This window comes from Eucyclogobius newberryi, unplaced genomic scaffold, assembly GCF_026437365.1.
Source record: "Eucyclogobius newberryi isolate DKJ021-1_F unplaced genomic scaffold, fEucNew1.0.hap1 SCAF_6, whole genome shotgun sequence".
Lineage (NCBI taxonomy): Eukaryota > Metazoa > Chordata > Actinopteri > Gobiiformes > Gobiidae > Eucyclogobius > Eucyclogobius newberryi.
In genome coordinates, this window is record NW_027316278.1 from 10683833 (window position 1) to 10709567 (window position 25735).

At 41.5% G+C, this 25735-nt stretch overlaps 1 protein-coding gene across 1 annotated transcript; it reads right to left on the minus strand.

Moving 5' to 3' along the window:
• Nucleotides 1–325: 325 nt before the first annotated feature.
• golga1 (golgin A1) lies at nt 326–25564 on the minus strand. Its single transcript, XM_072432507.1, has 24 exons — nt 25412–25564; nt 22651–22952; nt 19071–19161; nt 18288–18362; nt 16990–17087; nt 16880–16912; nt 16248–16376; nt 15831–16000; nt 13499–13610; nt 13302–13385; nt 13095–13220; nt 12679–12774; nt 12334–12429; nt 11409–11504; nt 11165–11305; nt 10372–10446; nt 10197–10286; nt 5252–5354; nt 5014–5174; nt 4042–4203; nt 3120–3179; nt 2646–2855; nt 2472–2558; nt 326–1834 (listed from the first exon to the last, which is right to left on the minus strand). Exons 2-24 carry the CDS (start codon nt 22777–22779, stop codon nt 1754–1756), a joined length of 2505 nt encoding a protein of 834 aa, XP_072288608.1. The 5' UTR covers nt 22780–22952; nt 25412–25564; the 3' UTR covers nt 326–1753.
• Between the last annotated feature and the right edge of the window lie 171 nt (nt 25565–25735).

Below are 25735 nucleotides of genomic sequence, written 5' to 3' on the forward strand. Positions count from 1 at the left end.
GCGTTATAATAGAAATCATACATTTAAAAGTCTCCTCCATGTTCCACCACATTCAACAACTTTTTCCCCTTTTAATACCATTTGAGATATAAACGTTTCCCGGACGTTTCCCCCTTTTCATACCATTTGAGGTGGTCACCCTGGTTGAAACAAATACAATTTTGACTGCCCAATATTTGGTTTTGTTTTGTAGTACTTTTGATATTTGAAGTCCTAATGATATTTTTAATATTTTAATACTGTTAGTAAAATTATTGTATAAATACCACTCCTTATGGACGCTGTGGCTGTGTAAATTACACATGAAACACAAAAGTCATGGAGCTGAATTCATTTTTGATTTATTTAGAAAGAGTGGGAAAAGGAAAGTACTGTAGTGGCAGCCGTTTGAAATCATCGATTGCACAATATTTCATGAAATAACAACAGAAGATGACCAGTTTAAAAAGTGCATTGTTTACTTGATTCTCACAGAGACAGTAGAAACAATTACCATTATAAAACACAAGGTTAGAATAGTGTTTTTTAAATCCTTCCTGTGCATTCATATTGGATTGAAGGCAGATTGTTGGAAAGAGACAGTCACAAAGATCCTTATGATATAATGCAATGTAAAGAAGGAAACTTGACAAAAGAATAATCAGAGAAAAAGTGACGATATGTGCAGAATTAGCCCCAGAAATGTGTAAGCATTAAAAAAAAGAGAAGGGAAAGAAATCCTCGGAAACCACTGCAACTTAGTGAAAAAGTTAAGGGTTTTCATCATGATAAATTGTCCAAAAATCTGTTACATCTTCCACACATTTATAAAGCTCTCAATGCATACAGTATGTACAATTTAAATATACACACGGAATGTACATTTGCAGAAAAAAGGACTTTTACAAAGCATTAATATATATATATTTTTAAACTCAAAATGTTGCTTTCATCCATTTTGACTTGAGTTAAAATTGCCTACATCGAAGAGAGTGTGCATATGTAGGTTAGTGCTAAAAATACCCACGTCTGCTTCTTGGTACATGCACCAATCAGCTGTATTTTTCTCAAGCTTTCCCCCCCCCCCCCGACTTATTCCAGTAGCGGGACGTTAAGTTCAGACAACCATTCGCTCTCAATTTGCCTAAACATGCACGTTTTAAGACGGCGCTAGAACCACAACCGGGAAAGGACAAAAAGGACATGCAAACGTCACTGAGAGATGATAGTCTGCTGTCCTGAGCGTTAAACCCCTCCCTACCTCACTCACGCCATCAATTAAACACACTTTTGCTCAATAAAAGCTTGAACAAGGCTGGATTAAAAACCACTCGTAACACCAGCGTCCCGTTTGCAGATCCTGTGACATTTTTCTATAAAACTGTTGTAATAGGCGCAGCATATAACGGACTGTCCTTTCAAGACTGTCCTTCCTTTCGACGTTCTCTTCGCTTTTTAAATTTGACGGCGGCACGAGCACCGCGAGACCGAGGCGTACAGTATTTACTCGACCGTGCCCAGTTTGCAGTTTTTGTTTCACCGAATCACCACGTCGGACGAGTGAAATGTCGAACGAGGGAAAGCCTGCGGAATCCAAACAGCCCTCGTGTCTCTGCAGTGGATGTGCAGTGTGAGCGGAGCAGGAGGCTGTGGAGGCAGTAAGAGCATGGATAAAAGCCGGCCCGGTCTGCAGTCTGTGGTCCGGCCCGGTGAGTCTGCTGCGGTCCGGCCCGGTGAGTCTGCTGCGGTCCGGCCCGGTGAGTCTGCTGCTCCATCAGCTCCAGTGCGTCGAGCTGCCTGAGATTGAAGGCCGGATGATGCCTTTAGGGGAAGGCTTCGATCCAAACCACGACATCTGACGGGGAAAAACGAAAAGGTGCAGGTTAGGGAAAGGTGAGACGGGTTTTGAGACACACCAGTGACTGTTAAAGGGGACGTCTGGCACGAAATCAACTTTAAAAAGGGCTGTTAATCTTGTTTTTCCTTAATCATTAGTTCACTCAAAGGTTTGATTGAGTCCTGCATGTTTGAGTTCATCTGTATTGTCCTGCAACTGAGGCTCGAGTGCTCGGAAAAGAAAATCACTGTTTTCACCTACCCCCTATCCCCGCCCACATCCCTGTACTTAGTTGTGATTATTTGAACCATTAAGTGATTAAGTATAAATGATCATTCTTAAAATCTTAGAATAACTGAAATTAATAGTCAATTCTTGCAGAGTCATTGTGAGAAGTGGCTGCAGTTGCACAGCGCTTTCCTTTTCCCTCTTTTTTCCCCAAACTTTAAGCTTTAAACTGTTAAAAAGATCTTATTAACTGAAAAGAAAATGTACATGTTAGAAGAGATATGCTTTTGAGCCTTTAGTGAGTGGAACCGTTACATTTAGACTATAAGATCTGGATTTTTATCAACAGAAACGACCGGATTGATCTCCTAATTTTTTATAGTCGTTTCTGTTCGTATAATTTGTGCTGCTCAAAGTTGTTCCTAACCTTGTACTCCAAAGTCTGCTTCAACAAATCCTCCTCTTCGCGGGTGAAATTCAGCAGCGCCGACACCGCTCGGATTAAATGAAAGGCCTGCAACCAACGAGAAAAGAGAACGATATAAACGAGCTCAGCACTTCACAAAAACGATGACGGATTGTTTGGGACGGCCGCGCTGACCTCGGCCTCTTTACACGACATGAACTTGAGGATGACATGTTTGAGATACTCGAAGTTGATCTCGCGCGAGTCGTTGAGGTCGGAGGTGTTGGTGACGGTGGTGTTGGCGGTCGGGGGGCTCGGGACGGGGTCCGGGCTGATGCGCTCCGGTTTGTCCGCTCGAGTCTCGCCGGCCGTCCTCGCTTCGGCCTCGCCTTCGGGTTTGAGCTTCTAAAATGGCCCAAACGCACAAAACAAGTCTTTACACGTGGCAGAAGTTTGTAATTGAAACTGTGAAACTAGTGTTCTGTCTTTAAAGTGACATTTGAAACATTTTGAGGGAATGTGAGAGGGAGGAAACTAGATGTATTATTTATTTCCTTTAAAACTTGTAAAATATTGAGTATGAAAAAAGCCAAATTGTGACTTTATTGTAAAAAAAAAATGGAAATGTTATGTAAAGTTTGATGTAATCTTAGTTGGGCAGCGTCTCACCAGTTCTTTCTGTAGAGTCCTCTTTAGCTCTGCCAGTCTTTGCTGCAACTGCTTTATTGTCTGTGGAAAAAAAAATACAATTATACATTTATAGTTATTATTGATTATATTGAAAGAGGAGTGAAGCAAAGGAGTGTTTAGAAAGAAAACCTTTCTTTAACAGGGTAAATGCAGCGAGCCTGAAGTAAAATGTAATACCTTTAAGACTTTTTTAAAGACCTTACACATAAAAAATAAAATAAGACTTTAAATAATAACCAAATTGAAGCTTTAACATAATAAATTAGTGTAGTTAATGATTCAAGGCAAAGGAACAAGCATCGTTAGTGAGCTAAAGGTTGGAGACAGGTTTCCTACAGCTTTTGGTAGATTTTTGCTGCGCTTTACAAGAACATAAAAGGAAAACACTTTAACTCTGGCTAGAGCATGACTTTTAACAATACACTCGCAAAAAATGAATGTCCTAACATTTTTTTGTACTTTAATTTGCATTTATTTCGTTTATCAAGACTTTTTAAGACCCCAAGGACAACCTGTTTTGCTGTAAATTGCTGTAAGATTAAGATTAATTTACTTAAATAATTACTTATAACAGACACAACCTGCTTTAAGAGTTCAGCAGCAGAAACCAAACCAGTCTAAAGCCAATGACGTACAGCTCTGAGGTAGAGGTGGCCAGACCTCAAAAGGCCTCATCAACCTCAGCTGTAAAGTGACATTGTGGGTTTCAGGTTTCAGTTGTAGCTCCTCCTCTTGAGCTGGACCAGTGTGAGCTCAGGAGGAAGTACAAATACTGCAGCTCAAACCATTTCCATCAGATCAAAAACTGCCACTGAACACTTTTCTTTAGCAAACTGTTTAAGAAAATATACAGTAAGGCAACAAAGGTAAGGACTCTGGAGTGCCCAAAACTCTGCCTGACCCGGGTTTTCTCTCCGAGTTGTTGCTCCAGGTCGCGGTTGAGCTTCTGGATGTGGTCAAGGTCGTCGACGGTAACCGAGCCGTTCTGCTCCTCCTCGCAGACCTCCAGGTGCTGCTGCTGCTGCTCCGTCAGGGTCTCCACCTCCACCTCCAGGTAAGAGATCTGAACAACACAACACGTTTATAGAGACACAGCTTGCGGCCGCTGGATCAAATGTAAAAAAATAAATACATAAAAACGTTATGACTATGAAGCAAAATGTATATCATCTCCCTCTGTTTAAAGTGCCAGTGACTAATGGCTCTCGTGTTTTTCAAATTACTACTTAGTTTGGTGGGATAGACCATGTGGTAACTAGTCATCAAAGGTTTGGATCAGTAAAGTTGCAGTGTGTGCAGAAAAATAAAATGACAGGAAGTAGCGCAGAGTCCAGAAACAGAATCCCTCTGTGATGTCATCAATAGGCGACGCAACCAACGCATTTTCACTGCAGTTTAATCAGATATCGGGTATTATCATTTGTTTGAACCACGACTATTGCGCAATTAACATGGATTTTGGTTCTTGTTTACAGTATGGTTGCCAGGTAACGCGTCCAACCAGGAAGCGCAATGATAAACTTCACCGAAATGGTCAAATTCAAGAAAAAACAGGCATGAAGAATCTACATTTTGGCGAAATGTAAAGTCCTTTCATGTGACTTTTTAAAGGACAAAAGAAAATAAATTAATCCCTAAAAAAAACATTTACTGTGGATCATAAAACAGATTCGTAAACTGATGAATACGATTGACGTCATCAAAATAAAAGCCATGAGGATGAACATATGAATTTAAAAACTAGGCATTTATTTGTACTATTGACACAGTTTTGATGTGAATTAGTAATGGAAAGCTAAAGTGTCAAACTGGTCTACATTCTCAGCCTTAAAACAGTGTATTTTAAAGCTTCTTGTGTTGTGGATCCTCTTACCCGGGCCTGGCAGCCGTCCAACTGCTGCGTCTGACTGAGCAGCTCCTCCCGCAGACTCTCCAGCTCGTTCTCCTTTTCCGTTTGGTTCTGTTGAAACTCGTCCCGACGCCTCTCCGCCTCCTCCTCGAGCTGCTGCAGAGCGTCCCGCCCGCGCTGCACGTCTGCGCCGCAAACAGAACGTCACACTGTAGCGGACCCGTCTAACGTCATCATCTCACGCTCAGGAATGTGTTTTTACCGTTTTGAAGCTTTTGAATATGCTCTTCTCTCTGGTGCAGCGTCTCAGTCATGGCAGTTCGCTCGTGTTGATTGGTGACTAAAGAAGCCGTCAACTCAGCCACCTAAAATAGAGCATGTGATTTAGCTAAAATGCATCTTTCTTTCTGGGTCTAAAACACAATTTAGGCTGTATTTTACAAAAGTAACATTGATGAAGTGAAGAGACACAGAACCTTGATATTTATATATTTAAGTACCTCACAATCAGAGGTAGGCCAAAAAATTGTGCTCAAGCAAGAGTAAAGTTACGTAATAATAATGAGAATATTACTCAAGTAGAAGTATAAAAGTAGTGCTCAAAGACTCAACTAAGAGTAAAAAAGGGGAAAATATGGAGAAACTATTCCTCAAGTAAGAGTAACTGTACGAACGTAACATCTGATGAAACATTTGAAGGATCTGCAATTTTCTAAGGCTCTAGTAAGAGTATTGTCCTGAAAGTCCACGATACGATGCATAAATATCCATCAAAAAGGGCCTTAAAAGTTTACGCTGCAGAACAAAATGCAACGAGATTTCGTTCGGACTTAATGCTTTGATTCATGAATAACAGTTTAAATGAATGCTGTAGAAAGCAGGTAGTTAAGTGTATATAAACTCTGCAATTTTAAACTAATTAATAATAATAATAATAAATATAGCCGCAAGCGGCAATGATCGGCCCTCGCCACGCCGCCGCCACGCCGCCGCCACACCGCCGCCACGCCGCAAGAGGAGGGGGCGCTAACGCGCCCCAATTGTCCTTTTATTACGCCTACTGCTGAATCTGTGACGCTGTCACATCTTCTCCCCTTTGTTTTACCATCAAAAAGCAATTTTATTTTGAATTCTTGGCAAAATGTGCGGCTTTGCCGCACAGACACCGTGACTCTTTGAATGAAAATGTGGATAACTTTTGATGGTCTTGAAGATGAGTCTCACCAAATTTCAGGTTAATAGGGCTGACGCCCTGGGAGGAGTTTGTGAAAGTCTAAAGTGTAAACATGTTCTGGCGATTTCCCCATTGGAATAACATGAAAGGTTTCGGTCATCGTTACGGCAACGCCATAACAATTATGACATGAGTCATTGACTTTTTTGATGGGGATGCTAAAATTGAGTTGTGTGTCAAATTTCATATAATTTCGCAAAACTAAACATTTAACCTCCATATAAAATCTGTAGGGGGCGCTGTGGCGCCAAATGAATTTATTTCACTTCAAGTAGGTTTAGGGCAAAGAGTTTAACAACTGATTCTAATTTGACGCAATTCGGACTTTATCTGCGCAAACGGCAGAAATTTTAAATATGGGAGATTTCTGAAATTCTAGCTACAGTTTGCGGCTTCGCCGCACAGAGACCGTGAGAGGTATCAATGTAATTTGGATAACTTTTGATGTCCCACTCCTCAGTAGCATTTTCACCAAATTTCAGCTTTTTAGGGCCAACGCCCTGGGAGGAGTTCGTAAAAGTACGACGTTTGGAAAAACTCCGAAGTCATGTTTAGCCATTTTTGAAGCAATACGGCCGACATTTGGTTGGGCGGACGGCGTTGCCGTAATAATATTTTTTACTTCTCTTGTCACCATCTACCTCTGCGCCAAATTTCATGATTCTACGATCAGATTTTTTTTGGGTCATTTCCCATCTCTCAATGCATTTTTGGTACATTTGGGGGCGCTGACGCGCCAATTTTTTTAATTTTAGAAAAGGGAAATAGCCAGAATGTAGAGAGGCACGATTTTTAGAGGCGTGCAAATTTTTGTGACTTTTCGTCAATGTTCACTGGGTGAAAAATAGGGGGGTTGGTCCCGAGAAGAAGAAGAAGAAGAAGAAAGAAAGAATATTAAAGCCGCAAGCGGCATCCAACGGCCCTCGCGGGCCGCCGGCCTTCCGACTCTGCTCTCTGCATTTTACAGAGATGGCGCTAACGCAATTGTCTAAGAACTAAGACAGCGACACATTGGACATGTACAATGCTGTGCTTAACCAGTGCAAATGAACACAAATGTCGGTCAAATGTGCAGCTCCAGCGCACAGAGACCGTGACACTTGGAATAAAAATATGGATAACTTTTGATAATCCGCTTGTGTAGATTATTTTTCCCAAATATGAGCTTGATCGAGCTATTGCCCACAGAGGACTTCATTAAAGTGTGAAGCGTAAATGTGAACATTTCAAGGATTTGGTGTTTTTCCCATTTGTGACAATATATTTGCAGCTCCACGGCACAGAGACCGTACCACTTAAAATCAAAATATGGATAACTTTTGATGCCCCATTTGTGTAGATGATTTCCCCAAATATGAGCTTGATCGGGCAATCGGCCTAGGAGGAGTTTGTTAAAGTGTGAAGCGTGAAAATGTGGTCATTTTAGAGATTTCGCTGTTTTCCCATTTCTGACATATATTTGCGGGTCCGCCACACAGAGACCGTAGCACTTAGAATCAAAATATGGATACCTTTGGATGGCCCGCTTGTGTAGATGATTTCCCCCAAATATGAGCTTGATCGGACAATCGCCCTAGGAGGAGTTTGTTAAAGTGTGAAGCGTAAAAATGTGGTGATTTGAGCGATTCTACGATTTTCCCATAAGGATAACATGGGATGTTTCTGTCAACGCTATGGTTACGCCGTACAAAATATGACTTTGGCTCTCATACTTTTATGATCAGGATGGCAAATTAGAATTTTGTTCAAAATATCATGTCATTTGGAAAAACTCTATTGTTTATAGGCCACTCTGAAGGCCAAATAGTCAGAATTCTGGGAAACGTTTGCGGCTCCGTCGCACAAAGACCGTAAAAGTTATCCTTAAAATTTGGATAACTTTAGATACACCACTTGTCTAGAGGACGTACACCGATTTTGAGGTTGGTGGGCAAAACGCACTAGGAGGACTTCGTTAAAGTGTAAAACATAAAAATGTGGTAATTTGAGAGATTTTGTGGTTTTCCCATAGGGATAACATGGGAGGTTTCTGTCATCGCTACGACTACGGCGTAAAAAATTAGGCATTTTTGTGATTGGCTTTTGTGATCGGGACGGCAAAATAGAATTTTGGGTAAAGTTTAGACAATTTTGGTAAAACTAATTTTTGACCTTCAATGTTAATTTAAAGGTCACTCTGTAGGGGGCGCTATCACTGCCATTTCAATTTTGTCATCATAAACTGGTCCAAACTAGAAAGTTTAACAACTGATTCAAATTTGGTCCTAATCGGACTGGTTTTGATCAAATGGGAGCAATTTTTAGACCTGCAATATTCCAAAATAAGTTGTCCAACTTTGCGGCTGCGCCGCACACAGACCGTAAAAGGTATATCAAAAAATTGAATAACTTTAGATGCCCCACTTGTCCAGAGGACGTACGCCGATTTTGAAGTCGGTGGGCAAAACGCCCTAGGAGGAGTTCGTCAAAGTTTGACGTAAACAAAATGGCTAACTCAGCTTGTTTTCATTTTCAAAGGAAGATGGCGGCCATAGGGTAAGTTTGGGGGCGTGGCCACAATGATTTTTTTTGTTTATCCTCACGAGAGGAATGCGTGTCCCGAATTTCGTAGCTTTACGCCAAAGTTGACCTCGGGGCGTCTCCCATAGGCGCAATGTATTTTGACTTTTGTCGGTGGCGCTGTCGCGCCATTTTTTAACGAAAAAAAAAATGGCCCAGAAAAAATAAAATTTTTCGCCGATTCTGAATTTTGGGCAAAGTTTGGTGAGTTTTTGAGCATGTTCAGGGGGTCAAATTAGAGATCAAAGCGCTGAAGAAGAACAAGAAAAATAATAATAATAATAATAATAATAATAATATTTTTAGCAAAAACAATATAGCCGTTTTTACTATAACAACAAATGATACATCGTTTGAAAGCTCTAAGCCTTCCCGATGCCGCCATGGGGTGGAATCATCATTACGAGCGCTTACGCGCTCGTCACTCCCTATTCCGTCGGGATGCCCCGCCCACTCCCCATAGACTTCCATTGATTTGAGCAGATACAAGCATGGCCCATGCCTGCGGCATGGATTCTCGCATACGGGACGATGCCAGGAGGGTTTTTGGAGGAATGCAGCGCTTCGCGCTGCTGTTGTCAACAATTAGTGAATGGGCTACGCCCATTCACTAATTGTTGACTATTTCTGTCATAGCAGGAGTAAGTATGCATGATCCATGCCTTCGGCATGGGCTAGTTCACTGTACTTGCCAGGGGCGACGGGGTACCAAACATGCGGGCTGCGCCCGCATGTTTGGTCAGACAGTTGCAACGCTGCCTTCGGCAGCGTTGCGGGAGCAATAGGCCCTCCCCCTGCTGGGGCTCGGGCCTAAATATTCCGATGCGAAAACAATGTTTCCCATTTTTCAAATATCATAAACTATACATTTTCGGAAAGCGCTCGCGCTTTCCTACCTCATGGTGTGGGTCCCTGGTCACTGACGGGTACTTTCGTTAATTTTGAGTGGGCTCCGCCCACTTTGTGTTTTTGGCCCTCTATACAGTAATAATGTTCAATTTTTGCCTTACATGCTTATATGCACGGAACATGCAAGAGATGGGGAACGTATTCGTGAGCTACTTAGCGCAAATGAGTGCTTTATATGGGGATGACGACCGCTTCCAATGTAAAGTGCTCGTTTAGTGCGAACTTTTGCACGGGCTTCGCCCGTTTACAACGGTAATGTTCCATTTTCCTACAACTAATTAGTATGCACGGGGCGTGCATGAGTGAAGGAGTGCGTTAGTGAGTGTTTGGAAGTGGGCGAGCGCTTCGCGCTCGATTTTGTGCGCACTACGTGCGCACTTTCGCAGCCGTGCTTCGCACGGCCTTACGAGATTAATAGGCCTCTCGCCAGCTTGTGGCGCTCGGGCCTAATAATATTTTTTATTTATATAGCGCTTTTCAAGGACCCATAGTTTTTCCCACTGACCCGCGTTTGTAGCTCCTCTTTCTGTCTTCGTGCGTCCTCCAGAGCTTTTGTGATTTCTGTGCACATTTTATGTTGGCTGCTCAGCTCGGTCTGAAGAAGAAAAAACAATAAGTGATTCATTTTAAATGGATTGAGACGTTCTGAAATAAACAAATTGAGCCTTTTGTGTTCCGACCTTGCACTTTTCGAGCTCCTCTGACGCTCGTCTCAAAGCGCATTCGCCCTCGTGTTTCCCCTTCTCCAGCTCGGCCTGTTAAAACCGCAGAAAGATTACGTTTATAGAGGACAAGCTGCATTTTTATTCAGTCGTCATTCAGAAAAGAAGAAAAACGTGAAAAGAAATCGCTCATGAAAATTGTAAATAGTGCGATTTCAATAACATTTGTTCTACTTTCACAGGGCGCTCGAAGCACTTTAAGAGTTCAAGGCCATTTACACAGACAGACAGAGACAGAAACAGAGAGACAGAAACAGACAGAGACAGAAACAGACAGAGACAGAAACAGACAGAGACAGAAACAGACAGAGACAGACAGAGAGGCAGACAGAGACAGACAGACAGAGAGACAGACACAAGAGAGACAGACAGAGACACAGACAGACAGAGACAAGAGAGACAGAGACAAGAGAGACAGACAGAGACACAGACAGACAGAGACAGACAGACAGAGAGATAGACAGAGACAGACACAGACAGACAGACAGAGACAGAGAGACAGACAGAGACAGACAGAGACAGATAGAGACAGACAGAGACAGAGAGAGACAGAGAGACAGACAGAGACAGACAGAGACAGACAGAGACAAGAGAGACAGACAGAGACAAGAGAGACAGACAGAGACAGCGACACAGACACAGAGACACAGAGACACAGACACACGTTTATTATGCAAACACCAGATTGAGAGCGTAGTGGAGGTTTGCACACATGATTAAAACAAAGCAGAGATCATTTCAGCCTCATTACCACCGAGTCCTGCAGTCTCCGCTTGTCCGTCTGTAAAGTCCCGACGTTTTCCTCGAGTCGCCTGGCATCGTCCCGACTCTGCTGCTCCACCAAACTCAGCTGTTGGTCTAAAAAGGCCTTCTCCGCGCCCCACTCTCCTTTCTGAAACACCAAACGCAACGTCATGTTCATCCGGCAGCTTTAAAAATGACTTAAAACCCAGTCCAGTTTTGAAAAATCCTCCTGGTTTTTCCCGCACACTCACCAGTTTTTCTGCGCGCTGCTCATTCTCACAGAGTTGTTGTTGTGCGCTTTTCAACTTCTCGTTACTCTCTGACAACTGCTGGTCCAGGCTCGAAATCTGTAGCGAAAATAAATCACAGACGGTAAATAATTAGGTATTATGTAGGGCTGTAAGTGTTGGGATTATACATTTATTATGCAGCAGAAAGGAAAAGACAAAGTGATTTAGCTGAAGTTTTTGCAGGTTTTTTGGGCAGTTTAGTACTTTACTGTGGTTATTGCATGAACTTATGAAATGTTATCATATTTTGTGTGCATTTTGGGTCAGATATATGGTGAGATAATTAAAACTAATCGATTAATCTTTCGTCCACCAAGAACTTCTTTGGTAAGTAATACATTCCTGATATCACGTGTACTGATGGTGAATATACTTTATGCAAAAACAATGTTACGCATCATACAAGGATCACATGCATTTGAGAACATGATTGCAGTCGGTCGAAACCAAAGTAAATCCTTTTTTATTAATAGACAGAATTTAGTGTTGATAATTCATTCATTTTCTTTAGTTTTCTTGTAATCAATCTTGCTGCCTTTGTTGTAGTAAGTAGGCTGGATTAAAGAATATAAAACCAATACTATAATACAAAAACTACCGTATATACTCATTTGAGCACGTATTGACACTAAAAAACACCAGGAAACGGGACAAAATCTGACATTTCCTGAACAGTTTTCCAATGATTTTGAGCGTTATCAGAACAAGTACAAGACCAGACGGTAACATAAATAAAGTACTATTATTTTGTGCTGAAAACAACTGTCTACTCATCGTGAAATGAGTTTTCTCTAGCATTAGACGGCTTGTCAGGCCTCATCACGTCTCGCTGACCCAACTAGAGCTCTTAACACGCTCCGTCACTTCTGTTGTGTGAGCGTTTCACCTGTGCGTCCGTCCTCTCTCTGTACGCCCTGGAGGAGTCCTCTTTGTGCCGGAGCAGAGTCTGCAGCTCACTGATGGTACTGCTCATTCTCGACACCTGAAAAGAGACACAGAACAGGTCGTTTTGAGGTTCCAGAATGATGCCATCCCCCTCTCAAACGGAAACAGGAGCTAGTTTTCCAAAATCTGGTGTGTTCGGCCAATGGTATGCTTGAAAAATCCACATTAGTACATTTATCTAACCACACCACTGCAGACTTCTTATAAAAACGACAAGCCTGCCCTCGTAGGTCTGTGGGAAGCTGCGTAGCCCAATGTTTGAATGTTTGGTTAACAGTGTTTTTACCTTGGCCTCCAGAGAGCTCACGGCGTCGGCGTGGTCGGTTCGAGCGGTCAGTAACGCCGCTCTCGTCTCCTCCAGAGTTTGCTCTAAACTGCATTTCTGAGGAAAACAAAGCAAAAAAAAATAAACATTGAATGTTTACACTGGTTAATACATTTCACTATTTGTAACACAGCAGAAAGCTAGGATGAGAAAGAGCATTTTTACATGGATTCGATGTAATTAAATGACGTTTTTTGGGGGAGAATAGCGTCAAAGTCCACTTCATTAAAGCATTAGAAGTTGTAGTAATGTGATGAATAATGACTAATAACTATAACTATTATTGTCTAAATTATAGGAGAGTCTTTAATGAGTAAAAGCCTTCAGTTTTGTACATGTGAAGTGTGTGGACAATGAAAACCAAGCTCTGCACTGACCTCCTGCAGCAGCTCCTGCAGGTGTTCGTCCTGGCTCAGGTTCCCTTGAAGTCTCCTTTCCAAAGACGTCACTTTCTTTTGCAGCTCCGACAACGTGCGCTCCTTTCCCTCCTCCGTTACCGCCGCCTGGCAACAAACCGTTTACATTCATAGTTAAATATCATTTACATTTATAAAAACAGTTATTATATGCTGTTCCACACTTGCCTTTTGTTGCTGCAGCCTCACAGCGTCGTGCTCGGCCTGGAGTTCCTGCAAAGATTGTTCCAACGACGTGACCATGTTCTGGGACTGAAAAACACACGCTCTTTATAAACAAAACCGTCCAAAGTTCAGAAACACAAACAGAATATACACAGTGGATTGAACTGATAGAGAAAGCGCAGCACTTATTAAGGTCTAACCTGTTGAAAGTCCTCGGACACCTGCTTGATAACCGCCTGTAGCTCTTCACACCGAGTCTCCAGGTCCAGGATCTTTTTGTCGGACTCTTCTCTGAACAACAGCAGCTCTTCTCTGCGAGACACAAGTGGAAAAGGAAGCACAAAATGGCAAAAGTCAAGTTCCAGTCATGAGTGATGAGCTGGTACTGCTCTTAATGATCATTTTGTCAGTAAGGTAAGGTCAACTTTATTGTCCCAGGGAGGGAATTTGTCTTACAGTGCCACTTAAGCTGCATGACATAAAGCTCTACACACAGTCATATCCTTCAAACCCGTGTATACAAGGTACACTTCCTGGTAAGATTAAACAAATACTGGTTCTTCAGGCTGTCCCCATCTGCACCAAAGTTCAGCACAGCACTTTATACATGAATTACATCTAAAAAATACAATAGACAATAAAAAATGAATAAGTTACAGTTGTCAACCATCCACTTTCATGTACCGGTAGTTGAAATTGCATTAAAAGTTATATATTTCCACATAAAAAGGTCACTACGAAGCTCAACTATTAGCTGTGGGGGCAAAGGAGAACCTAAAGCAGTTTGTTTTTATATGTAATGCCTTAAAATCCAGCATCAGAGATCTTTCTTGCGAGCCAGTGTCGTTTCCTTAAAGGTTGAATGGACGATTTTTTTGGCCCAAATCTGTGTCTTATTTCCTCGTGGCGTGGACTGCCGATTAGTCCTGCCACGTATCAGTCATAAAACGCACCTACCGCTCACCTGCAGTCGCGTGTGGCTCGTCCCCCGAGAGCAGCGCGGTTCCGCGTGTCTAAGCGCATTGATCTATCATAATATAGTTCCCTCAGTGTACGGGACAAAATTAGGACGGAAAAGAGCTGACTCATAAGAAGACAGAAATCTACGGGAGACGAGAGATGCGATGCGCTCCGTCGCGCTAATAAACAAACGCACGTGTGTGTTGTATCAGTCCACACGGGGGAGTGCGCATGCGCACTTCCACCTGCGTTCTCAAATCGCCGAAAAATCGTCCATTGCGCCTTTAAACCGTTAGCTAAGATGGGTGGTCTTTGCTGCTGATAATCACCATGGCTACGCAGAGGAGCACCAAACCATGCAGCTAACTGAGGCCAAACAACCTCAGGCTCCTCAAGTGTTTGGGCCAATTTCCCAAAGATGTTGGACGCTCCATTTGAACTGGTTGTCAAAGTGAATATGCAAATGCTTTACAGTGCAGATAAAGCTTTAAATTAGTTCATGGAAGAATATTTTCATACAAATCAACTTCAATACCCCACCAGTCCAAACTGACTAACATAAGCCTAGTCTTTCCTGCCTAAACGGATTCATCTTTTGTGGCGAATGGTCTGCCATCCGATCGTCGCCATGGAGATGTTTTTGTATTGCCTACAATGTCCCACCGTGCGGCATTAAACCTCTCCAGCTCCAAGGAGACAGTGCAGGTCAGATCTGTAAGAATCTTTTTTATTTTCAAGGTTATTCTGAGCAATAGAAACATCCATACTGATATACTCGCTAGATAGACGAGTTTAACATCTCCATAGCAACAAGCAGTTGCCACCAGAAACTACATATAATACTACAAGCAGCATAGTTGTAATGATATGATGGGAAATGCGTAGGAGAAAAAATAAAAATGTTCCAATACAACACAACATGATTCAAAAGCTGCGACTACCGTATTTTCCGGACTATAAGTCGCACCGTTTTTCATAGTTTTGGCCAGGGTGCGACTTATACTTATATTTATACTTGTATAGTCGCTCCGGAGTGACTTTTATGTGATATTATTTGTTATTTTCACACTTGCAACCGCATTTCATACTCCAGTGCGACTTATATATGTTTTTTTCTTCTCTATTGTGCATTTTTTAATAATAATAATAATAATAATAATAACTTTTATTTATATAGCGCTTTTCAGTGACCCAAAGACGCTGAACATAATAAAAAAAGGGGGGGTATTTACAGACAGGGGGGACAACACGTACAGAACACATTAATATACAGATAAAATGAACAAGACAGAAGAAGTAGAGAGAAAAAGATGGGGATGTAACAGGGGGTAGAAGTGTAGGCAATGGGGTAGAGGAGGCTAGGGGTAGGGGAGGTCATAGGCTTGGGTGAAGAGATATGTTTTTAGGCGGGATTTGAATGTTGTGAGTGAGGGAGAGTGGCGGACAGGTTGGGGGAGGGAGTTCCAGAGTCGAGAGATTTTTTGGCTGGTGCAACTTATAGTCCGGAAAATATGGTATCAAAGCTTGATTATTCTTATGATTCTTATGACTCTTATGACTACGGGCTCTGACCTCTCTATCTCCAGCTCGGCGTTGAGTCGGCAGCTCTCGTTGTGCTCCTCCTCCAGCCTTTGCAGTTTGCTCCGGGCCTCGCTCAGACCTCGTTTCGTGGACTGGACGTCGGACTCTTTCTGCTGCAGTTCCCGCTCGCGTTGGGCCAACTGCTCCTCTTTCTTCAACAGCTACAAGAGACAAAAAAACAAACGGTTAAGCTCCGACACTGTTAAAGCCACGAATAAACAGGCATAACTTTTTATAGGCGATTTTGTCCATTTACTCATTATTTGGCATTTCTGTGAATACTTTACCAACAAAAACGTTTAAAAACTAGTCGTCTGGTCCAAGCGTTTATTGCAGATTGCATGATTTTCTACCACTACAACGACTTCATAAGCCGCTCCTGGCCCATTACAGCCATCCATTATGTACCATGTGTTTGACTTTGGCGAGCTCCTGCTGTTGGAATCCCTCCAGTTCGTCGCGATCGTCCCGTTTCTGAAACAGAGCCAGACTTTGCTCCGTCATTTCGTTCAGCCGAGTCGAGAGCGCCGCCTTCTCCTGGAGAGAGGACACACAGTACAAAGCGCCACCCTTTGTCACTGGGGAAAGACCACTAAACGCCCAGAGGATGTTTTAAGGGATATTTGGAAGTGAAATGTGTTTAACTATTACTATTATACTTAAGGTGGTGTTAATGTGACTTTACAACATTTTAAAATCCCTTTATTTGACAGTCAGCGTGCAGATTTGTCGACCGGCTTTATGGCTCATATCTCGGTGTCAGTTATTGTTTCGTGTGGATAGGTCCAGTAATTACAAAAGGTCAATGATTTCACCGTCAGCAGAAAGAAACAGACGTGAAATTATGTTTTGGTTCAATAGCTTTAGTAAGTGGTAACATCAGTCAACCCCAGAAAGGATTTTAAGCCATAAGAAAACTATTTAAAGTTTGTGGAGCCAATCGCTGACAAATAATGCAAAGGTTCAACATTTGTGGATTGTAACTTTAGATATTTCCTCCAGCGAATCCCCCCTTAGAATAGGAATGATCTAGTCGATACCTTTTCTACTGCCTCCAGCTTCTCCATCCACTCCTGTCGAAAAATCAAAGAAGAATTATTTACACATGACCAGCCATAAGCTAACGTACTGTGTGGGTCAGTGGTTTCACCTGGTCTTTCTTCTCCAGGGCCAGAGCCATGCCTTCCGCCATTTTGGCTCTGCTAACGACGTGGGTCTCGTTCTGGTCCTGCATTTTCTTGATTGAAGCTGAGCAGTGACAGAGGGAGGAGGGAGAGGCGGACAGACACGAGAGATGTTTTTATGTGACCAGAACGGAGCAAAGCAGTGTTAAAAAAAAGTATAATTATGCTGCGTTTTAACTTGTTAGTGGCTGTAAAAGGCTAATTAGAAAAGTCATAAGATCAGAAATGTGAGCAGCCTAAAAGCAAAGAAGCAATACATGGACTGAAATAGTAGAATTGTGCCACCACCACCACCACGACGACTACTACTACTACTACTACTACTACTACTACTACTACCACCGACGACGACTACTACTACTACCGACGACTACTGCTACCGACTACTACCGCTACCACCTACTACTACCGCTACCACCACCGACTACTACTACCGCTACCACCACCGACTACTACTACCGCTACCACCACCGACTACCACCACCACCACCACCACCACCACTACTACTACCTACCACTGACGACTACTACTACCACCGACGACGACTACTACTACTACCGACGACTACTGCTACCGACTACTACCGCTACCACCTACTACTACCGCTACCACCACCGACTACTACTACCGCTACCACCACCGACTACTACTACCGCTACCACCACCGACTACCACCACCACCACCACCACCACCACTACTACTACCTACCACTGACGACTACTACTACTACCGACGACGACAACTACTACCGACGACGACTACTACCACTACCGACGACGACTACTACTACCTACCACCGACGACTATTACCTACCTACCTACCTACCACCACTACCACTACTACAACAACTACAACTACAACTTAGTACTACTACTGCTACTACTTTAATATGGTCCAAACTTGATTGACAGCAGAAGAATGGAGGATTTGAGGAGAGGAACTCGAGGACAGTGGATTGAGATGCGGCTGTATGAATAAAATACATCTTAAAACGTACAAATTAAGTCTGATTAAAGATTAACAAGAATAGTAGACTTTAAGGTCAGATATTTGATGCGTAAAGCTTATAATTGGTAAACAATCTGCGTTAGGAGGAGAAAGAAAGAAACGCTTTGATCAGAGAAAAAGGAAGTGAGGTGGAAATGCCTGCAAAGCTTTTCTTTAGGTCTTTGATGCAAAAAAAGAATAAAAGGAAAACATGTTCTTAAAGGAAGAGAAGCAGCGGTGAGCGGCAGAAAGGAAGCGAGGAGGGGGTACGTACAATCCTGGTGCTTTTCTAACGCAATTTCAAGCTTGTCCTTGGTCTTCTGCAAAAGTCTCAGCTGCTCAGCGTAGTCTAGTGTCGGGGTGGGATGGAGGGATGGGCATGGACAGAAACGAGAGGAGCCGCCACGAGGAGCGAACGCAGGACAGAGGGGAGAAAACAAAAAGGGAAAAAATATGGGTGAGAGATAATGAGAAGGTCAAAACTAAAACTGGAAAAAGAAATACTTCAATCTGTCCAGGCTGATGTGAGAGGACACGAGCTTTAGTTACAGCCTTGGATTATAATAAAACCTTGAGTTTAAGGAACCATTGTGTTTGTCAACTGCACGAACAAAAAAAACTGTTTGAGATTAATAAAATAAAATAAATAAAACAATAAAATAAAATAAATAAAATAAATAAAATAAATAAAATAAATAAAATAAATAAAATAAATAAAATAAATAAAATAAAATAAATAAAATAAATAAAATAAATAAAATAAATAAAATAAATAAAATAAATAAAATAAAATAAATAAATACATTTACATATACAATGTTGATATGGCACTAAATTGAAATCTAGATATTTTCATACAAAGTGAGGTTTAACATTTTTGTTGTATTTGGATAGTTCTTCACTTTTAATTTATTGAGCTAAATGAATGTTTCTATAATCTAAAATGCCAGGATTCCCTCTGCATCTTATGGTTTAAAACATCAAGATTTTATGGAGTGGCCAAAGTTGTTTCAAGGACCTTACTCCTGCTCGTGATCTTCTTTTGAAACACTCTTACCTGAAAGCTTCGCCTCTAGTCTTCGAATCTGATTGTTCCTTCGAAGGAGCTGAGCAGGAAGATCGTCCCTGGAGCTGCTGCTGTCAGACGCCTGAAAAGATGATCAAAAATCGCTTATTATCTTAGTTGTAACGAAAATACACAAATCCGTTTCCCAAATTTTGTCACAATTGGAATTAAATGGACTTTTGAATTATTAAACTGAGCAGGCGCACCAACTAGAATTTTGAAAACAAGTAATTCCAAAATGGCGGGGCAATATTCTACGACAAAAAATAAAAATAAATTTATCCATATTGTTCGATCAGTATTTTTGATTCAATTATGGTGCATCATTAAAAATAAATAAAAATTGCTTTGAATCTTAATTTCATGAACATAAACAAGACAGACTTTTAATCACCGCTATTTTCCTCACAAAAAATTCTAACTTCTCTGCTCCAAACCACATGCTTTTACTGACAATTGGATGTTGATTAAACAGATTAAACTTCACCGACGACTGAAATTCGATTTTGATTCAAATTCAATTAATCGCACACACTTAATTATAATAAAAGCATTCCAATATTCATGCGCACAAGTTCTAGTAGTGTGAAACCTTTTTATTTGGCTTTCTACAATCACCGTCATCAACACCGTTTATATTCTGAACACACTGTAAAGAAAGAGGTTATAAACATCTTAATAACGGCCATAACACTTTGGAAGTAAGCATTAGTTGTATAAAAATGTTGCATTAAGCATTTTGCTCATAGTGGCCGCAGTAGAAGCACAGGAACCGTCTGAACGCACAGATTCTCCGAGAGTCAATGCTCACTAAATAATTTAGACAAGTGCAACTGAGACACAGCAGCTCCTGAAGCGTGGCTTTCCCCCAGAGGATTTCAAATGTGCAACATTTGCTTTTATGGGGGCATATATTGATTTCCTTTGAGTCTTTCAATGGATGAGGTCGATGAAAATCTAAAATGGCTGTAATTTTAGGTTGGATCAGTACAATCCATGTAATATGACACTCAACAGGGGCATTACCAAAACTGTCAATGTGCAGCAAACGGTTTCTTGTGCTAATGGAAATCATCATCAAGAAAAAAGATGTGAAAGAAAGAAGAAAAACAAATGTGACTGTTGCCTTAATTTCAGGGTGTTAAAATGCTGTCTTTAAATGCATGTGGCAAGTTAGCTTATATATGTCATTAAAATATGAAAATTATTATTATTATTAGTATCATTATTATTCAGATTTCATTAAACATTTCCCCTTTTTTTCGTCCCAGTTTGACCATTTTTGTCATGTTTAAAATTGTACTTCCTGGTTGGACATGAGCAGCAAATATGACAGACATGACATAGGTAGAGGTAATCTAAAAACAAGGGACACCTAGCAACTATATATTCAAACAAGGGCCAACACCAATATAAATTACAAAATAGTTATGATTTGACAATAAATATCACCAGATCACACCTTTATTTTGTTAAATGGTTGTTTGAACTGTCAGAAAACTATTTCAGTTTAGTGTAAATTGTCTCGGAGATGACATCACAGAGGGATTCTGTTTTATAACTTCCTTTTTAAACCTTTATTTTTATAAATTCTTCCCAAACTGCAACCTAACGGAAGTAAAACTATGACAGATACTTGCCACAGGTTCTACAGCACTAAGTCAGGTGTGAGCTATATCCCAGTACAAACAAAGCCACGTCACACCCACACTGCAGACCAGCAGGGCGTGAAAGGTGACTCCAGCCAGCCAGAAAATCATTACGCAACTTAGTGTGATATGTGAAAATACAAGCCCAATATTACAAAACCCCCTCCAGAGCATATACTATAAGAACAGTACAACTGGCCCATATGACCCATTCTTAACAGCAACGTTTTGATTTTAACACTTGATTGTGCCATTTTTGTCAGTGTCAACATTTTCTTTTGAATGGTCATAATCAGAAAATCACAACTGCAGCTATTATTTAGGCAACAAACACTCAGCAAACAACAAAAGTCAGTCTCAATATGTATAAAACCTGATCCAAAAGCATTAAAACGAGCAACTCTTGTATGAACAGTTATTTCAGTCAATATGAACTGAATGGTGTAAAACAGAAATGTGATTGGAATAATCTCAAGACATTTTCCCACTTAGCTCATCCGTTCTACACAAGCGTGATGTTATCAGGTGAGAGTTCACATTCATTATCTTCTCCCAGGCTCATTTATTATGCTCTGGACATTACTGAGTGGACACATGATCCTCATCATGGATGCATTTAGGGCCATGCAGCAGATTCTGTCCCCGGGGTGCGATTACAGCGGACAGAGGCGCAGCACTAATGCAGCTGTGATCATCAGGGGCTGGCAGAGGGGGGCAAAGGGCTTTAAAAGTATTTTCTGAACAAAGAACAAGAAATGCTGAAATACTATAGACTGTAAAGACAAATTGGACTATTACAGAAAGTGTTCATTACGTTTTATATTCTCTCATAACAGTAAGAAGATATCTGGCTGAAAAAATAAATGTGCATTTCCAAGATATTCAGGATACTTTCTGAAATATTAGTGGTTAGGCTGCTCTGAGTAAGGATAGAAAAGGCTCTGTATCGTAACATCACCAGGCCTGTCATGATTATTACTATAGTTAAAATTGTTCAATAAATAAAAGCTGAAACAATATATTTATGATAGAAAGAAAGAGGAAGTCTGGGAGTCCCTGCTTAGTCTGCTGCCCCCGCGACCCGGCCCCGGACAAGCGAGAAAGAAAGAAAGAAAGAAAGAAAGAAAGAAAGAAGAGTGGGATTTTTTATTTCATTTTTATGCATTACAAAAAGATCAGAGGTTGGAGAGTCGAAAAAGTATGTTTTATAACAAATTGTAATGATAAAAGCGTTTCATTCAGCTTTGTATCGGTTGCACGTCATGTTTTTCAAAGATTTTGCACATTTAGAAAAGAGTTGACTGGGATTATTGTGTCAGCGGCATAAAGTAGTCGTAAACTACCGCATCATCATTTGATGTAGCAATATATCAAACTGAGAATATCTAATATTCATGACTCAAGGTGTATTTTAATGTTTTGCTTGTTGTGGAAAAAGTATGAAGACATTCTGTATTCAAGCCAGAAAGTAAAAACTGTGGCGTTATTCTCAAAAAAAACTTTTCCAGACTATAAGTCGCACCTTTTTTCATAGTTTTGGCCGGGGTGCGACTTATACTTATATACTTATACTCCGGAGTGACTTTTATGTGATATTATTTGTTATTTTCACACTTGCAACCACATTTCATAAATACATTGCAACTTAAATACCGTATTTTCCGGACTATAAGTTGTACCAGCCAAAAAATGCATACTAGAGAAGAAAAAAACATACATAAGTCGCACTGGAGTATGAAATGCGGTTGCAAGTGTGAAAATAACAAATAATATCACATATAAGTCGCTCTGGAGTATAAGTATAAGTATAAATATAAGTATAAGTCGCACCCCGGCCAAAACTATGAAAACTTATAGAAAATACGGTAATTATTTAGGGATTGTCCGTTATAACAAGTGTTTCTAATAATACAGTCACTCACAAAGTCATCCCCCGAGTCTGCGCCGACCGACGTGATGGACTCTTTGCTGATGGTGCGCGGGATTCGAACTCCGGTCCGAGGGGCCGTGGCCGCCTCCTCTGCGATCTTCTTCTTGAGTTTGGCGAACATCTCGGTGCCGCGTCGACGTCTGTGATCCAAGTGCCGCGGTGCAGTTTCTGGCGAGTTCGTTCCTCCACGGGATTCATGGACCTCACTGCTCCAGCGTCCGAGAGGAGAGGCAGAAGTGAGCTCTACAGCGCAGCGTCAACCAAATCAGACACGGCGCACCCATCTCGTTGAAACTGCAAAAAGATAGTTTCAGAAATGATTAGCGTGACATGTAAAAGAATGAGTTTGTCACAGGGCTGCTGCAACTAACGATTATTTTAGCGGTCAGCACTTATTTCTATTGTGCATCAACCAAATAATAGTTGAAGAATGGTGACTGGAGGCTTCTAGATAGAGAATATTTACACGTATATAGTGAATTGGTGATCAAAATCAGAACTTGTTGATGCTCTTTTTTGACATTTGGATTTAACAGTTTAGCGCAGAGCTTCTCAAACTTTATCTGGCGCCTCCCTTGGGAGATTAAAAAAAGTATCCACGCCCCCAACAGCCTCGGTGACAGTTCAGTATTGGCGCGTCGCTGCTGTAAATACGGCGTTTCGAGGAGAAGTCGCACTCGCGTTACTTCACGTCACTGCTGATCACTTTTACCACTGTCCGTCACACACAGACTGGTTTCTGCGCGAGGCTTGTTGATGTTGTTTTACTTTTAATGGCGGTTGACAGCCAACTGGAAATGTGCATTTACCGACACCTACTGTAGTTGTACGTCTACAAAGTGTGTGTTTTACGCTTGACTGTGATTTACTGGTGTTTTATGGCGGCTGGTATCCATGGGGTTACACTACCGCCACCTACTCTCGTTCTGCATCTAGACGCTCCAGAATTTTGATTTTAAAGACTCTTATATTTCATTGTCTTCAAAGCTCATGGGGTCAAAACAGAAACGAATCGAATGCACACTATGGAAAAGTCTTAAGGGTAAAAGAAGAAAGTCTAAAGAATAAAGTCTGGCGGTAATGTAACGCTTGGATACAAGAACAAGAACAAGAACAAGAACAAGAACAAGAACAAGAACAAGAACAAGAACAAGAAGAATGCACACTATTCTTTTCGCTTATGTGCCCTACAACATCACTACAGTAGGAGGCAGAAAGAATAAAGTCTAAAGATACACAACTACCAACCGCCATAAAACACCAAAGAAGATGAAGATAAGCGGCCAGTAGCAGAGCAAGTTCAAAGGTTAGATTCAAAAAGGGGAGTCGAACCTTTGAACTTGCTCTGCTACTGGCCGAATTGATGGTTAAATTAGTTTTTCTTGTTTCCATTCCATGTCATTCAACAAACGTCATAGCTAGGCAAGAAAAGATAAAGAGTGATTACCATTTTGTCCATACTGTTACTACTACTACATTAACATTGTTTTTTATTACATTTTTCTATTGTAGAAAAAGCTTCAGTTGTAGTCATCTGGACTCAGTTAGAAAAAATAATAATAATAAGTTTTCTAACTGAGTCCAGATGACTGCAACTGAAGCTTTTTCTACAATGGAACACGCCTGGACGAATGAGGGATTACACCGACATACATTTTTCTATGTTTTCACCGTTAACCGTAGCTTAGTTAACTTTCCGTCTTTTCTTTGACTCAAGTAGATTTTCGTTTCATTGTTATTTCCAATCACACAGGAAGTTACCAAAAATAAAAGCGAAACCTTACAAACTTAGAGACAGAGGAGGGACAGAGGAGGGACAGGAGGGACAGAGGAGAGACAGGAGGAACAGGAGGGACAGAGGAGGGACAGGGGAGACAGGGGAGAGACAGGGGAGTGACAGAGGAGGGGCAGAGGAGGGGCAGAGGAGAGACAGGAGGGACAGAGGAGACGCAGAGGAGAGACAGAGGAGAGACAGAGGAGGGACAGAGGAGGGACAGAGGAGGGACAGAGGAGGGACAGAGGAGAGACAGGAGGGACAGAGGAGAGACAGGAGGGACAGAGGAGGGACAGAGGAGAGACAGGGGAGGGCTGACCCACTCCTCCGCTGCTCTCTTGCTCCCCCAAACGGGCGCGCTCCACACTTTGAGAAGCTCTGGTTTAACCGCTTAAGTTATAAAAAGTATTTCTGCATGTGTTTTTTGGGAGTTTGTATAGTCTAGATAATAAGTATTAACGATTATAAAAATAGGACAGATGATTTTATTGTTGTTGATTAACCGTTGCAGCCCTTGTATGTCAAAAGATCAAATTTAGACATCCTATACTATACAATTCTATATTTCAGACATAGTACATTTAGCATCATCAGCAACAATCACACAATGATCAACTCACAAACGCTTTAAAAAATACTTGCTCAACGAGTTTCATTTTACAAGCTACATTTAGCCTAACCACATCTGTCGGTGTCTGGATATTTTAAGAGGATTTCCCCAAAAGCTTGTCTGAATGAAAGTGAAGGCATTTGAACTGTAAGGCTGATTGTTGCTAGGTCGACTTTGGAGACTGGAGATTGTAAACAGACAAGCTCTATATCTAAGTAGAAATGTAACTTTTATCTAGTGGTAATAAATGCCGTATGCTTCGGTAGCAATTTAGCCTCTCTGGCCACAACAATGACCGATAACGTTACCATCACCACTGGGTAACATTAGCTTTATGCTCCTCGTTCAGCAGAACCGCTTTGGTCTTACCATTTCACCCGCAGATAAAAGGAATCGGCCGTCCCGTTTTAAGGTTAAAACAATCCACTGCGTCGCTGTAATCTCAAAGTGGCGTGATCGTGTTGACAGTCGATAAATTGGCCACTTGTGACAAGCTGTTAGCCACCGCCGCTGCCGCCGCCGCTGCTGCTGCTGCTGCTGGGAGCTACACGTAATCACACAAACAGGTGACCGCCTACGTCACGGGCCACGTCTGCGCTGATTGGGCGTGAGGAAAGAGGGAGGAGCTACGCACTTGACCAGTGAAACGGAAACAGCGGAGACTCCAAAGCAAAATAAAAGCGCTCTAGTGTT